The 17,192-nt window shown below is 47.1% G+C and overlaps 1 protein-coding gene across 10 annotated transcripts in view; it reads left to right on the forward strand.

The window, feature by feature from the left end:
* The window catches only part of LOC114515066 (myosin phosphatase Rho interacting protein), a 172,466-nt gene that overhangs the window by 45,752 nt on the left and 109,522 nt on the right, over positions 1–17,192 (forward strand). The window contains exon 1 of one of the 10 annotated variants that reach the window (XM_036032834.1): positions 9,135–9,167. The exons of the other annotated variants lie outside the window; for them this stretch is intronic. Coding sequence (XP_035888727.1) covers positions 9,150–9,167 — 18 coding nt within the window. The 5' untranslated portion in view covers positions 9,135–9,149. Of the gene's footprint in view, positions 1–9,134; positions 9,168–17,192 lie in introns of those variants that run through there. 10 annotated transcript variants of the gene reach the window in all.

The raw sequence follows: 17,192 nt of genomic DNA on the forward strand, positions 1-17,192 counted from the left end.
CCAGCTAGCTGATTTTTAGAAAGGATGGAAAGAAGATAATACTCTTGTTGGGGGAGGAAGGATTGTGAGTTGGATCTATAAAGCAGAGAGGTTGTGGGCGGTCAGATTCTGGGGTAAGGTGAGAGTAAAGGATAGTAAATAGGTGTAGTGTGTGAGAGAATAGAGTTAACCACTACAGTAATAGAGTTCAGGAAACTTTGAAATGGGCTACGATCTGGCGGGGGGGGGTGTTGTGAAGTAATTACAATTGCATGGAACAGCAGTTATTTACAATAATATTATGGCAACATTCATATGGCAGAATCTATGAAATCTAGGTAATAAGGATATGGAGTACAGAACATTGAGTAGTATGTTGATAGGACACAGGTGAGTTAATGGACAGTAGATTAGTAATACGGTATAGAAAGAGATATCAGGGGAAAGCTGTCAGGTCATACAATAAAACCAGCCTAGCAAAGCAGGCTATACAAAAATAAGAGGGATATAAAAATATTGTTAAAAAAAAGATGTAGGAACACTGGAAAAATAATAATAATACAAATATGCAATAACTTGCAGGTTCTCTGTAATAGCAGAGTGACATTTATCTCACTGTCCCAGCTGTTGTGATGCCCCTTCTTTGGGTTCAACTTTGGTCTTTTCACCGATCCAGGATTTTGTCTCACTTGTAGGTATTTAGGAAAAAATTTAAAAAAGAAAAAAAATAGAAAAGGCAGACGAAGGCAGGAAGAAGAGATAAAATTGGAGGACAGGAAGGAGGAAGGAATAAAACAAGAAATCAGGTAAGAGAGGAAAAAGAAATCAAAAGAGAATAAAAACAATAAAACTTAAAAAATTAAAAATTGTTAAAAAAATAGGATCAAATTAAAAAGTCTCTTGATTTCAAAGTGGCCAAACTGGTTTTTCTGCTCTTGCTGGCTGAGGCAGTCTGAAGGATGACTTGTTTGGCTTTTCTTCTTAGGCCCGTGGGGTTCGCACTGGCTCCGCGGCCCGTCCGCCGCCCGGCACGACCGGCGCGACCTGCGCTCCCCGGGCTCCGGTGAGCGGGCGCGGCCTGTCCGCAGCCTGCGCGCTCACAGCTGGGGAGCAAACAGGCCAGAGCCACTGATCACTTCAGGAGAATTCCCCAAACAGTGTCTGTGTCCATTCACTCCTTCCTCTTGGGAAATTCCTCCCGATCGAGCCCGCTGCTCTCCAGTGGCCCGGTTTCTCTCACCGCCAAAGCTCCAGCCAGAACGGTGACCCTGGGAGTCCGGGTCCGCAGCGCGACTCGGCTCTGGCGTTCACCGCCTCCAAAGCTGCTCGCCACCCGGTGTGCCCGCCAGCACCTGGACTCCTCCCAGAGCCGCCCAGACCTTGCTCGGCTGGGGAGGGAGCAGCCGACCTGGCTCTCTCCCACTAACCCTACGGCAAACCCAGCCGCGGCCCCCGGGCCTGGGGCTGCAGCCCCGGGACCACACGCCTGTCCCGGGAGCCTACCTTGATGCAGCGATCTGTTCTTTGTTCTTTCGGTTCTGCCACAATCCTTGGTCCTCCGTTCTCAAAAATGCTGAAATATGTTGGTTGCTTGCCTTTCCACTCCAAAGATCGGTCAGGACTCTCTCCCCTGAGCAGAGGAAAGCCAAATCTGCGCCTTCCTACTCCGACGCCATCTTAGATCTCCTGATTTCTTCTTAAAAAGAACTTCCATCTTTCTCATTCTTCTGTGAGCATATTTGTTCAGTGTGGATGGGCCACAGAGGATTTTTGCCATAGAAACATGTGTGGTCCAGAGTAGTTTGAGGTACCTGAATTGCAGGTGTATGCCAGTAGGGTAGTAGAACTTACTGGCGGTGGGAGCAGGGGCACTGATTTCACTTGGACCCTCGTTTTCTTTGAGGAAAGGAAGCAGACATGGAGGTAACTGAGTGCTGCTTCTGTGTGTTATACTTAGCTATCATTTCTGCAGTAGCTCTGGGGTGGGAGCTGGGCTGCTAAGAGCCTTGAGGTTTACTTGTCCTCCTTCTGCCTGGCTGGCCTATTCTGAAGTCCTGCAAAGACTAATAATTAGAGAAGGAGCCTCAGATGTCACTGGATTATATTTAGGCTGGGATGGACTTTCCTTGAAGATCAGTTATTCTGGTCAGGAAATCTTTCTTTGGGCCTAATTGGAGTCCAACACAATTCATTATTCCCTTCAGCTCAGTTTCACAAGCACAAAGAGGGTGACTACTGGAGATGCCTTTGTGTCGGCACAAACGCACTGCACATGCTGCATCCCAAGAGCCATGGAGCCATGAGAACTGACACCTTGAAGGACATTTTGGTCTCCCAGCAACCTGGATGTTGGTTGGGTATTATTTCATGCCCTGCTAGGGCAGAAGTGGAGCTGTGCTAAGTGACGGGAGGAAAGAAAGAAGCTTCAAGAAAAACTTTAACTGTACATAGGGCATTGGGGGAATACCCAGAGCTGAGAGTTTTGGGCCATGGACGACTTTTTGGCAGATGACCTTGGAGCTTAAGGGATTGATCCCATGAGTTAGTGCTGATCTACTCAAACTGTGGGCAGTACAGATACACTGCACCTCCAGGGAACATAGTGGCATTATTTCTGTGATGGTGAAAAAAATCAGTGGTGGTTGTTTTGAAATACCTTAAAAAAACATTTTAGGCAGGTAAGGATTTTCTCTTATGTATGGGGACAGTTGCAAGGAAGCATTAGGATTGCACTTGGAAGAGGCTGGGTAAAGAGGGCAGTCACATGCCCAGCTGCTCAGTGGTTAGCATCAGCAGCCACTGCCATGTGGCTTACAGGAAGACTCCTGTTCCCCAGTGGTTTGCATGAAGACTTGTTCTTCACGGCCATTTACTGGATGAGCATCATCAGGATCCTGGAGCTCCAAACCAGGGTCAGCTTTCCTGAAGCCTGGACTCCTGCTTCCACCTGGCCAGCAGGATCCTGAGACCTGGAGCTGAAAGTTCTTTCAGGCAGGGTGTGTGCAGACTGGATTCTAGCCATGCTGGAAGTGTTCTGTTTGAGTACCTAAAGCTGTGGTCTTCAGTTGGGGACCACAGTGCCTCCAAGGCCTGGCATGGCCTGGAGTCATCTCAGATTCTCACAGCTGTGTGGGGTGGAGGGGGTTGCTACTGGTCTCTAGTGGGTGGAGGCCAGGGATGCTGCTAAACATGCTGTTTGCACAACAGAACAAGCCACTCCACCCACAAGAGAATGATCGGGCAGCAAATGTCAAGAGTGCCAAGGCTTAGAAACCCTATGAGATCTTGTCAGTGACTTTTTAAAATTTTTCAAATATTTTAAAAATAAAATATGAGTTGTTATCATCCCCATTCTTCAAAGGTACAGAAGGATTCAGTCATCAGATTTTCTAGGAATGAGGGAAGTTGGCTGGTGTCGTAGGTGTCAGGCAGGGGACAGGGGTGGGCCTGTTTCTGGTATGGAGGGGTTTCCATAGAGTGTCCCTGCATATCAGGTGACCACAGGGCTAGCAGAACTGCTTATGCATGGCTTTTACCTAGGGAGCACATAGGTACCATTTCCTGTGGCATGCTTGGACCGTCACACCTGAGTAATGGCCCCATCTTGGTGCTGGTCTCCAAGAGCAGCAGCTCTGAGCAGCTGGCAGCCACCACTGATTTTACCACTCCCACCAAGCTGAGCTCCATCACTGTCCTGTCCTCTGGACCTCCCTAGTTAACCTGCATGTAATAACTTTCATAGCATTCAACGGTTGGACTTTGCCCTTAATGTTTAGTTACAATACCTTTCAAATTGTTACTTCGCTTTTATAAAATATTACTATTTGTTTTAATTTATTTAAATGCTATCTTACCAACTAAATTGTGGCCCCCCTCCCATTTTGGGGTTCCCCTGATAATTTTTTGGTATTTTTCTGCATTGTCTGGCTTGGGGCTTAGATGGCAGAGGCCCAGTCAATATTTGTTCAGTTGAACTTGGCATCTTTGTAAATGCACAGTTGCAGAATTGCTGCTTTCAGATTGAGAAGATGGGAGCAGGGGTGCTTCTGGGAGAGGGATTAGGAGTATTGTGAGCATGCAGTTTTTAATGGTGCCTCAGCAGAAAGGAGAACACCCTCCAGAGGGCCCCAGAGAACCAAGTGGGGCGAACTTGTGTGGGCCACCTTTACTAGGATCAAGAGGGGCACAAAGCAGTCACTGTGGGTATCAGGAGTCCCAGGAGGAGGATGGGCCTCAGTCCCTGGGCAAGTGCCTGCCTCAGGGGCTGCTTTGAGAGCCCTTTCTGCTTGGGGTCTTCTACTAGGTTTGGACCTTCTGGGAACTAATTATTGCCTTCCTTTTCCACAAGGTTCTGGGTTGTGACTACCCTTTTGGGAGTCACTTTTGCTTTTGGGGGAAGTTTTTTTCTTGCTACACCCACGTACCCTATAACTGGTGGGTGTGGAGGAGAGGCAGTTTTCCCAAAAAAGGAAGAGAAATTTCCCAAATGCAAGCTTAGGCGTGGTAGGCCCAGGACAGCCTCACAGACAAGCACCCTGAGCACCCTGGTTGGGCCTCTGGTGTTCCAGCCGTGGGCAGAGTGAGGGGTCTGGGAACTCAGACTGCTGCCTTTATCCTCTACTTTTGTTTTCCCTCCTGCAATCCACCCATTATTTTACCAAATTCTGATACTTCTTTTTGAGCTTTTGGGGACTGATGTAAGGCAAATATGCTAGCATCTTCAGAATCCAAAGGCCACTGTAGGAGGCTTTCCCAGAGAAACACCAAGTCCCAAGGGGAAGCAGGCCCCGAGATATGGGCAGGGCACACTGCACAGTGAAGTTCTGGGGCCCTTGTTTTCATGTTCTCTTCCTTTTCCCTCCTGGAAGCAGGCAAAAAGATGGTCTGAGCCTCCTTTGTTTCTAATTATGGTAAAATACATGTAACAGAATTGACCATGTTAATCATTTTTAAGAGTACAGTTCTGTGGCATTAAGCACATTCATGTTGTGCAACCATCACCCCATCCATCTGCAGAATTCCTTTCATCTTGTAAAACTGAAACATTGTCCCTGTTAAACACTAACTCCCCAGTCCCCTTCCCTGCAGCCCCTGGCAGACCCCATTCTACTTTCTGTCTGATTTTGACTTCTCTAGATTCCTCACATAAGTGGTGTGTGCTTTTCTTGGGGAGTAGCTGTGGGTTTGACAGTTCTAAAGGATGCGAAGGTCCAGCCAGAGTAGCTACTCTAAGATGTGTGTGCTCGTGTGTGAAGCTGTAAGCTTGGTCTGAACACTTCAGAGGACAGTGAGTGCTAACAGGTTAGTCTCTGGCTCCTTGACAGTTTGCGTCCTTTAGGACAGAGTCCCAGAGGTTGTTTTGACCTCAGGACCTTTGCCCACTTTATTCTTGGAAAAATTTAGGCCACGAAACCCCTGAATAGGACACAGGTACCCAAGGCCATAGAAGAGTGAGGAGAGGGGACCTCGTAGCTCAGCCCTACTGCTTTTAGGACCTGTCTTTGAGGTTCTCTCACTCTTCTCTCATCACATCATTGTGCAGGCATTCCCTTGCAGGAGAATCTCCTGAGGGCAGGCCCGTGTGTCCACAGTTTAAGTAACCACTTCCTATGATTTTTTAGGAACGACTCATATTTGAGAACCCCTGCTTTAAACTCTGGCTGTGTTTCCCTCCACTTGGAGCTTATCTAGACAGCCCAGTGTATGTGATTCATTGGTAACCATGGTGGCTGTTGTGTCCATACCTGCAGGGAAAGGGCTTGCGGTCAAAAGAAGACCCCTCTCATGGTGAAGCTCACAGCCTGTTGGGACCCACGTGAGCATGTGAAGATGAAATACTGTGATGCACTTGTTAGTCATGTTGTATGTGGCCTGGGGAGTCAGAGATGTCTTCTGGGAGGATGGGCAACGTCTTGGCCTCCTTCCTACTTGTCATGGGGGTTGGGGAGGGGCAGCACGCTCTGCCCAGCACTTTGTGTTGGCTCTTTAGGCACAATCTTTACTGTGGTCCTCACCACAACATGGATTGCACAGATGGAGATACGGAGGCCTCAGGGGTTTGTGGGGTTGCTCAACTTCTGAATGGCAGAACTATGATTTTCGAACAGGTGAGAAGCCTTCTGGGAGAGTGATGGAGTCTTTTCCCCAGCTATCCTGTTGTTTGCTGTGTCTAGCTTGGCTGGCTCAGCCCGCCTCTACTGTCCGAGTGCAACGGGGGAATGGCCCAGTGGCACCCACCAAGAGCCAGGCTGCACTGTCAGCATCTTGCCTACCCCCTGGGTGTATCAGTAGCCACAGACTGACTGGCAATTCCAGTAATTCCCCTTGTGTCTTCTAGGTCGTTGAACTAAACTAATTTTAGACCTGCTAGTCCCTGTGCCTAGTTGAGAGACAGAGAAGCTTCCTCAGGCACAGGGAACCCTCATATTCGAAGGATGGGGCACGATGGAGAATCAGGAGATATCTTACAGATTAGTCTCCTGTTTTTAGATTTACTTTAAAGTCTGTCATGCGTTGGGCCATGCTTTGGCCTTCATACTTTTTTCTTAATGGTTTTAGCTTCCAGGGGATGGAAGTAGGCCTGTTATGGTAGGCGCTGGGAGCCCCAGGAGTGTAGGAAGTGTGTTGGTTTGGGAGTCCAGGAAATGTGGGTTTTCATTAAGTTCTGCTGTTTCTGGATAAATGGCCTTGAGCCAGGCCCTCCTCTCTGCCTGTTTTCCCTGCATAGGAACCTCACAGCATTGCTGGGTCTGCAGTGAGCCTGGGACAACCTTCCTTTCCTCCTTTACTCCGCTGCTCTTCCCCAGTGCTTTGCTTGCCGTGATAATAATGATAGTTTTAAAAATTAATTTTGAACACAGAAGTGTTTGTTTTCATCCTCACACTAGCCTGTGAGCAAGATGGGGGCTGCCAAAGAGGGAGAGCAGCCCCCATGTCCCTGGGATGTACTGTGTTCTGTTGAGGTCTCTAGGTGCTTTCATGTATAGGCTGGGAGACTTCTGCCAAGTGGAATTCTGCACAGAGCCTTAATACAGTTTTATTTTTTATGTTTATTGATTTCTAGAGAGAGACAGACAGACAGAAACATTGATTTGCTCTTCCACTTATTGATGCATTCTTTGGTTGATTCTTCTTTGTGCCCTGACCAAGGATTGATCCTATAACCTTACTGCTTTGGGACAACTCTCTAACCAACTGAGCTACCTGGCCAGGGCCAATCCAGATTTTAAAATGGGTATGATCTGGTGCTACTTTAGTTGAGTTTGTAGACTGTTTGCAATCCCTCCCTTCCCCAGCCCCTCTGCAGCCGGAGTGAAGGGTGTGCACTGACAGATGTCCTCCTGGGGCAGGTTGTCCCTGTGCTTGCATGGACAAGGCACTTCTTCATGTGTTGACCATTTAACTAACTTATTTTTCCACAATGCTTAACTTGTTTTCTGAACCTTTCAAAAGTAGTGAGTGTTTGCCCCTGTTGGCTGATGCGTGAACAACAGTCTTTCTAGATAACCTTTGAGGCCAGTGTAGAGGCTGATGTTTAGGCGGAAAAGTGGAGAGTAGCTGGGAGACAGGCAGGGGGCTTCTGGCTACTCAGTGAGGCTTCTGGCTACTCAGTGGGCCAGGGCCCAGTGTGCTAGCTGTCCAGGTAGACACATCCTGGGAGTATTCAGGAGTTGTGGCCCAGCAGGGGTGTTTAGAAGGTAAGTCCAGTGTATTGAGGTGTTTGAACCCTGCCCACTTTAGTTTCCTTAGATCTGAGTCCCTCATCCCATCTTTCCTTAATAATGGCAACTAAAAATACTTTTTGCCTCTTTGGGAGGGGTGTTGTAATAATTCAATGCTTAATGACTTAAGTATGTTAAAGATAAACTAGAATCTTAAAGTATATATTATGCATGCAAGGCCTTCCTTGGCTGGAAGGTGAGGTACTAGTGCAGTCCTTGTGGTGTTTGCGCGGTAGTCTCCTGGCAGCAGGGAGTAAATAGCAGGATGAGGGGTGATTGCTGGGAGTGTGAGCCCCTGTGCTCAGCCTGTGGGCTTCCTGCAGGCCACTTTGGGCCACCTTTAAGTGATTTTGAAATGTTACAGTGAGTGAGGTATACCATAGGTGAGCCCAGGTGGGATGGGGCGTCTTCAGAGCCAACTGACAACGAAGTCCTGTTGGCAATAGATAGGGGGTCAGTGGTGAAGCATACAAGTGCCACATGCCTTTTTCCCTTAATGTGGTGGATGAGACTTCGTCTACTAGAATGAACCTAGCAGATGCAGGAGCATTTTCTGTGTGTCTCTCTGGGATTTTCAGTGCACATATTATTCTCTGCAACCTGGGAGCTGAACTTTTGCCTCTGCTCCCTTAGTTTTCACCTGAGTTGGGTAGGAGCTTGGAGACACAGGCTTGTTAAGGTGTTTGAGCTTGATATTTATTGGAAAGTGTACTGTTCTGCCTCTGGTAGCTTTTTCTGGTCATTTATAACTCTGCATGCTGAACCAAGTGATGTTTTCCACATAGGGATCAGTTGGGGGATGGAAGCCACCAATGGTTAATAATGGACTGTTTGGGTGATAAACAGAGCAGACTACTGGGGGTTAGATCAGAGGGGTTTCTGGAGGACCCTGATCTAGACCTTTGTTTTATGGGTAGGGAGACCCAGCACAGGAGGTCACAGACTGGCTCATGGTGCCTGAACTAATAAGTGAGGAGTGAGTAGCTATGTTCCCTGCTTTCCTGGCTCCAATCTGGGTAGTGGTGGGGAGGAGAGGGCTCCCTGTTTCACATACTGGGGCCGGAGTCTGGGGCAGTACAGGCATTTATTTGTACTTAGGGTGTTAGGATCTTTTACATGGATGGCCTGAACCTTGGAGAGGGAAGAGTTAGAGGTGGCATACAGGAACGAGTGGCTAAAGGGGGTCAGGTGGAAGGGAACAAGCAAACACCAGCCAGGTTGGGGGGGGGGGGGGGAGGCTGGGCTGGAAGCCGTGAATTATTGTCAAGGACCTAGAGAAGACCGAGGTCAGATGTGACCTTCCTTCTTCTGCCCCTTATCCCCAGGACATTTATCTCCACAAGGGCCTCCCTTTCTGCAGGACAGTGAACACCTTGAGGCAAGGCCTGGTATTTGTCTGCATAGACAGGACATTGAATAGTATGTCCAGGTGTGGGAGAAGCTCAGTGCATGTTGGCTGATAGGGTGGTGAGTCAATTGGTCTGCCATTGTCCTTGACTCTGGTGCTTGAGTCTGTTGTAAACATTTTAAGAAGAGCACCCCCTGAGAATCTGCCTTCTCTGACTTTTACGTCATACTGAGAGAACTTGGCAACTTCGGGTTGCATGATAAGTACCAGTCTTTTCTCACTAGAACTGTTCAGTGTGCTTACCTTTCGTCCCAGTTACATAAGTGGTGAGTCAAACACAGAAAAATAGTAATTACCTGCCTGCCTCTCTGTTCAGTGCCCATGAGCCATAATGAGATACCCCACGTTCTTCTCTCTGTCTTCCCCTGCAGTGTGCCTGCAGCTTCTGAGTGGGGAGACTTCTGGACACCCATGATTAATTAACAGAGGAGGCTGGCGATGGTTTCACATCTTATCCATTTAGGTGCCATCTGTCCAGCTCTTGGAGTGTGCACAACTCTTTTAGTGATGGAAGGAGGTGATGGGTGTTTGGAGGAGCAGTTCTGTTGGGCTGGTGGAGGGAATTTTGTGGCCTTCGCTCTGCTCCTGGATGGCAGCAGAGGACGGGCCTCATTGGCACCCTTGTTGGAGATCATCAGAACTGTGAATGGACTTCTCTGTGGCCTGCAGAGTGGGTGTTTATGATAATGGGCTGGGCAGGTCCCTCCTCGCAGAGAGAGAAATGACTTTAGGTATTAGAAAAGTAAACAGCTTGAAATAATGGGTTAGGAAACTAATTAAATAGCAGCAGGGAGAGAACTATTGAAAAAGTCATTTTATGGAAGGTAGCAGCAGAAAACATTTGGGTTGAAAAACAGCCAGGTAACTAGTACTAGTGTGTTGTTCACTGTGTGCATGCAGTCCTCACATACTCACAGACACACGTCTTGGCAACATGAAGCCAGGCTGCAGAGCCTTCCGGGGCAAAGTCCCTGTACCCTTACTTCTCATGTCCCTCTTGCTCCACCACCTACTCAGGACCCCACCCTATGTGCACCCAGCTCTTCCCGCCTGACCACGTCTTTTGCTTTGGACCTTCTTGGGAAATAGGAAGTACTAAGATTCTGATAAGCCAATCCACTTAAGATGTTATTTGTGTGTAGGCAGCTTACTGTGTTGCTGTCAGTGTCTTCTGCCCTCCCTCTACTCCACAAACACTTTTTCAGAAGAATCTTTTCTTTGTCAGGGAAGGGAATGGAACGTTCTTTATGGTGGGAAAGGTCTCCAAACCCAGGGAATGGTTCCACTGGTAGAATCTCAGAGACAATGGTAAGCAAGTGGGGCTAATTATGTAGTAGTTGTGTTAGTTTCCTGTGGCTGCTATAACAAATTGCAACTAACCTGGAGGCTTAAAGCAGCACCTTTGTTCTCTTGCAGTTCTGGAGATCAGGAGTTCAAAACCAGGATCCCTGGGTTGGGCTAAAGTCAAGGTGCCAGCAGGGCAGGTTCCTTCTGGAGGCCCCAGGGGAGAACCTGGGTCCTTGCCTTTCTCGGGTTCCAGGGGCCGCCTGCCTCAGCTCGTAGCCCCTTGTTCACATCACTGCAGCCTCTTGGTTCTGTTAGCCCATGTTCTCCTCTACCGTATCACATCTGTCTCTGCGTCTCTCTTAGGAGGACACTTGCGATTACATTTCGGGCTCACCTGAATAAGCCAGGACAATCTCCCCATCTCTGGATCTTTACTTTAATCACATCTGTAAAGTCCCTTGTACCAACTAAGGTAACACGGGTTCTGCAGACTGGGAAATGGGAATCTTTGAATGCCATTTCTCAGCTGACATAGAGGGTGTGAACAGAAGGAGCTAATGTGAAGTGCTCTGGGAACAGAGTAGGGCTAGCAGACTCTGCCTGGAAGTTTCCACAAAAGAGATGATCTGAGCCAGTCTGGAGGGTGGCATTGCCTTAGACCAGGCCGGGAGATCAGTGGGAAGGGCCAGCCACCTTCTTGGGAGAAGTGTTACTTCCATGTGACCAGAAGGAGTGGCTGTCTCTTCTTTGCATCATCACCCTCTCTGGTACTTCCCTCACTCTTGTTTTGGGCAAGGTTAAATAGTTCTCCCGGCTACCACTCCTGGGCCTGAGATGTGGGCACCAGACACAGAAAAGGCATTACATAGATGAGGGAAAGGAAGAAACTGGAGCCACCAAAGATGATCCCTGATAGCATAGTCCCACCAGGTGTCGCATGTCCCTCCTTCCATAGCTGTCTGTGTTTTCACAGTATAATCAGTCGTGGAATGTCAGCGTAGGAAAGGACCTGAAAGGACCGGCCCCTGATGCTGATTAGGGTGATAGAGAAGTAGTTTAGCCCCAGTCATGAGACATGGAGCCTGGAATCACAGAGCTCTGGTGCCGTTCTGATTTGAGTCAGCTTGTTGAGACAATCCCCACAAAGTGAGAGGTGTTGTACTAGCAAGGCCTGGTGTCCTTTTCTAGTGGACCCCAGGGAGGTGAGGGAGGAAAGAGTCTCTGTGCTATCCTTGAGGAGTCTGTGTTTACTTCTAACAAGGGTGGTGTTGCTTACCAAGCTGTGGGACACTTGGATGCATGAATAAGACAGTGCAGGTGGAGGAGGACAGAGACTCCTTGAAAACTGCGGAGGCTTTAAAGGACTTTGTGTAGTCCCAGGTATGACCCACTTCCAGCCACGTGGGAGCACCCTTGTCCTGGAGAAGGGGAGAAGGGCGTTTGAAGCATTATTCTAAGTTCAGATTCTAGCCCAGCTTTCTGTCCCTCCTCAGGTAACTTTCCTTTTGGGCTTCCTGGATGGAGGGTGGTGGGCAGACTGTTCCTCAAAGTCTAATATTGGCGTGAGTGATTCATTATCCTTCCTCTCAATCTATTGAGGGGGGTTGTATCTGTGTCCCTGTCAACCAATGAGGATATGGTAGCTCAACAGTGTTTTGAGGTGCCCATGCCTCAGCAAGAAGTCAGTATGTGAAGATGCTTATTAGTGACATCAGGCTGTCTGTCAAAGGGTGTGGTGGCTGTATCCAGGGCAGAAGCCTGAGGCTTACTTCCTCCAGGTAGCCATGCACATTGTTTGGAACCAGCTTGCCTGTGTGATAAATGTAGAGGTAAAAAGAAACCATGGACCAATTACGAGTGCTAGCTGCTCTCACTAGGCTCACATTTAATCTTTGAAATGGCCTTGTGGGGAGAGCGGTAACTTGCCTAAGGATAAGGTTTTTTTCCTTGCAGAGCTGGGGTACTTGCATGGAGTCATGGGTCAAAGACCTGGAGGGTGGAGCTGCTCTGGCTCAGTTCTCAGACATCCCTACTGGCTCAAGGATTCTGGAGCTTTGCATGGTTAATGTTTGAAGAGCCCTTGTATGGCAGGGCAAACCGTAGCAGAAGTCTTTACCCCTTTGTGGTGTGATTTGTGCTAAATCTGCTGGATTGCTGATACCTGTTGAGTGCCACAGCATACCCAGCTGGCACTGAGAAGTGACAAGGGGCAATTAAAGGGCTAGGCTGCCTCTTTTCCTCATTCCAGTAGGGTGGGGTGGGGTGAGGTTTCATTGACACCTGAGTGTGGAGGACATGCCCAGCCCAACATCCAGTGCATTCACAGGAGCAGGCCCAGTCAGCACTGTCACACATTCTGGCCCCAGTGATGTAGGGGGCTGTCCTGGATGTCTCATAAGGGGCCAGGGGCACAGTTGATATTGTGGTGTTGGCAAGGTCCTCAGAAGCATCCTTTAGTCTAGCCCTCAGCTTTGACAGTTGAAACAGACCCAGAGGGGAGGAGAGGCCTCCACAGACACCTACCAGTAGCTTTCAGAGACACCTGTCCACTCCAGGCTGTGCTTCTCACTCCTTGGAGTGGGGTTGTATGAATAGGGCAGTGTCCTTTCTTAATGAGCTGCGAGTGACTGAGAAACAGACACACCTTCATGTTTTCTGTGCCAGCAGACCCTCCTGTCTGTAGTAGGCACTTGTAACTGTGGGTGTCAAGGGTCGCCCAGCAGTGGTTACAGCACCATACAGCCCATCCTCATCCTGGGCCCTCTTCACAATGCGGCATTGCTCAGCCTTCCTTCCTGCCCCACCTGACTTGAAAGGTGGAAGCTGCTGGGGCTCTCTTCACACCCTTGGGAGAGCTGAAGGTGTGAAGAGCGAGAGGACAGCACAATACAATGCATGATGGTGGCCAGGGACTGCAATAGGAGAGTGCTGGCATGTGTCTCAAGAGAATGCATCAGGTTTCTTACTTTTGGGGGCCTCCTTTCCAAGAGAAGAGGAGAACATAATTCATGCTATATGAGAGAAAGTTAAGAAAACAGTCAGCCCCGACCCAGGTGTACCTGGGCATGGTTGCTACATAAACATTAACATTTGGGAGTGTGAAATGCAGTCAGAGTGTCATTGTAAACAGGGTTATACTATTTCTTGGCAGTGCTGTGGCAGCTTATACTGGAAGAGGGCAGGTACTGGGGCTGAGCTTTAGATGAGAGTCCTTAGCAGGAAACAACCCAAATACCTCACCAACCCTTACCTCACTGGGTCATGTCTGGCACATGTGTCCCCCCTTTCTGTCCATTCCCTCTCCTGTCTCATGCACCTCTCCCTCTCCCCCATCCCTCCCTCTCCCCCGCTTCCTCTTCTCCCCCTCTTATTTGGAATTGCCCATTTTATCTCATTGCTCACTTCTAGCATATTCTCTAAGGCATTGTCTCTCCTTCCTCCAAACAAAGGCGGTGTTATCATGCAAAGTGTAGCAAACGCAGAGTCACTATTTTCAAATAAACTTACTTCATCCATGTAGACAGACTCAACTTGCTCTGCTTCATGTCCTGAGACTTGTTATGATAGTGTGGAAAGCTTGTATTACTTTATCAGGAAAAGAGTAACTGCTGTGAGTCTGTGTCAGATACACACTGTTATTTATTCTACACAAACAACAGCCCTGTCCTTGAGGTTTGGGTTTTAGAAAGGTGCACATCTGTAATCCTTTGTCTTCTCTTTCTTTTTACTGTGGTAGGAATGGGGATGGGGGAGGCCAGGGCATGATTGGTGGGAATTTTTGAAGGTGCCCCTGATGCTCCTTTCTTTCTCTTTATTTGCTTCCCTTGGCCCACTGGACCAGGCCACGGCTGTTGCTGAAGTAAGCCCAAGTCCTACCTTTGTTAAGCAGGAAAAGAGGAGTGAAGGTTTCCTCTGAGGGTCACTCAGCATTTTTACCGGTGGGTTTTTTTTTTTTTTTTTTGCCCTGCATAGGCCCTGTGGGGAAAGAAAAAAGCTCATGCAGGTTATGGTGATGGACATTGAAATGTCTTCTTGTATGAGAACCTACATCCTGTGCTGTGGACCCCTGTGCATGCACCAAGAGCAGTGTTTAGGGAGGGCTGTCACTGCTGCCCAGAGAAAAGGAAGGCCCAGATATCTGCAGAAGGGAATGTACATGAAAACGTGTATCTGTTCTGTTTGCTCATTCATTAACAGTTATTTGTGCGATCACAGGTGTTTGTTCTTCAAGGATGTTGTGAGGGTGGCCTGTGCAGTGATTTGAAGGGGTAAAAGCAGGGAGAAGTCTGCTGTATAGATCCTCTGGTTTAGTAGTATATAAGAATAAGAACATCTGTTAGCCTGGTAGCAGTTTTGGTCATGCTGGTTTCCTCCATATATTATTAGCCTTATCCTGTTGGAAAAAAAAGTGTTTGCCTAATTTTAGAACACATTCAGTTATGTGGTTTAAATTTTATAATAAACCCCAAGTCAAGTTTCTAAACTGTAACAACCTTAGAAATGATCTTTTCATAACTGCTTCGGGCAACACAAACTTTCCTCCACCAAATACCCTATTTGAGGTTGTTGAATTAGAGGAACAGTTCTTTGTTTCTAATGGTCTTACCCAATGAAGAAAATAATGCATGAACACATCCTAAAGAGAAGTAGCACCCAGAGCTAACTGCTTACCTGAGGGCCCAGGAGGTCAGTCTCTCCGGACCTGTGGAAGTTATTTTATATTCTCATTGGTGTGACAGTTGGGCAGTGTTTTGGAGGGTTATGTAATGTGTATCCATTTCTCTTCCTGTACCTCAGTATTTACTTTGGGATCTTATTATGCTCCCCGACATACACAAAGGCTGAAAATAAGCCCCGTGGGAATTTTAAAAGCATTGTTGGGGCTTTTCCCCCAAATTAATATATGCATGCATTTTGCAGTCAAATAATGTAACCAGAGGCTTGTAATGCAAGTCCACTACTCTTCCCCACTTCTTCCTTACTCCTGAGCCTGTTCCCAGAGGAAGTATAGCTAGAGAATTCTAATACTTACCACTGTTACTTCTTGAGTTTTTGAAGATAGGGATTAGTTCTTTCATCTTTGTGGTTTGCCACACACAACGCACACCTCCGTATGTGCAGACACACATGTATTCTTGCATCTTTCCTCAGCCTTTCTCTATCCTACCAATATACTTAAATATTAGGGTTGAATCAATGTGTAAATGACTATGTGTTTAAATTACTGTGTGGAAAGTATACATTCAAGTCATGTAGGAAACTAGGATTGTATTTCTTTTCATATTCTCTTACAGTTAATAATCACCTCCCCCACCTTCATTGTTTGTCTGTTTAACCTTTGTTGAACTCTTAACTTTTTGACAGAACTATAAAACTCCTCTTAGTGTGATCAAGTACCTAGTACAATGATTCTTTTTTTCAAAGTAACATTGCGGAGCCTTCTATCGTCTTGTTGCCTTTAGACTGACTCTTCTCCAGGCGTGCCGCAGAGCTCTTGACCTGGGTTTTGCTTCCCATCTGGAAGTTCCATTTCTTTCTCTCCTGGGTGTCTTAGATTGACCTCTTTGTTTGTTTGTTTACTTCTGCATTTGGTGAAGCCCCTTGACAAAGGCACACGGGAAAAGCAAATTTTGAGAGCTTGTATGTCTGAAAATGTCTTTCTTACCCACACTCTTGACTGGTTATAGTCCAGCTACTGCTGGACTAGTTATAGAATGTTAGATAGGAAATAATTTTTCTTAGAAATTTAAAGGCATTCTTCTTTGTCTTTAACTCCTACCATAACTGTTTAGAAGTTCATATACAAAGGCTCTGATTCCTGTTTTTTTGTAAATAAATGGAGTTTTCTTTCTGAGAACTTTTAGGAGCTTCTTGAATTGAGTTCTAAAGTTTCATGAAGATACGCCTTGGCATGGGTTTACATTTTTACATTGAGCTAGAAGCCTGTGTATGTACTAGTGTGGAAATTCTGTCCTTGTGGTCCAGAAAGTTTTCTTGTGTTTTTTTTTTCCTCTGGTAATTTCCTTTGCTTCATTTTCGTAGAATTCCTGTTACTTGGCTGTCAATTCTTTTGGACAGAGTCTTTAATTTTATTATCTTTTTTGCATCTCTTTATCATGCCTGAGATTTCATTAACCTTGTGTTAAACCTTTTGTTTCTTATTCCAGCTACCATATTTCAGTATTTTTATTCTGATTCTTATATCAGTGATCATATTTTTAGAGCTCATATTTTGTCCTCTGTGCCCCTTTTTATCTTTTTATAGCATCTTATTCATGTTTCGTGAATGCAATGCTTTTTCTTTTAATTTCAGTTATTTTGAAGTTTTATTGTCTCTGGTCTGATTTGCTCTCTTAGTTCCCTTTCTGCTTAATTTGGTCTTGGGCTTTCTAAAATGAGTGTAGACCCTTAGCTGAGAGCTTGTATTTAAGAAGGAGACTGCAGGGTATATGTTGGTGTATTGACTGGTTGACCTTACTTTAGGATAGGCAGGGAACTGGTGACTTTGGGGAGACCTCCAAATGTGTCTAAATACAAAACCTCTTATCTCTAGGCCATGGAGAAAGCCAGTTAGTGGTCTTTCTGTTGGGCTGCTTAGTTTCCCCAGACAAGGTCCTCTCATCTCCAGTCCAGGGAGATGTATGGGCAACAGAAGGACTTAGAGTTACGGGGTAGACCTCAGCTCTCAGGGTGCATACTTCCACTGAGCTTCCACCCTCTCTCCCCACAGCAGTGCCTGCTGCCGCCTAGTCCAGGGCTGCCGCCTAGTCCAGGGCCTTTCCAGAGACCCAGAGACT

The sequence above is a fragment of the Phyllostomus discolor genome, chromosome 8 (assembly GCF_004126475.2).
Source record: "Phyllostomus discolor isolate MPI-MPIP mPhyDis1 chromosome 8, mPhyDis1.pri.v3, whole genome shotgun sequence".
NCBI classification, from domain to species: Eukaryota; Metazoa; Chordata; class Mammalia; order Chiroptera; family Phyllostomidae; genus Phyllostomus; species Phyllostomus discolor.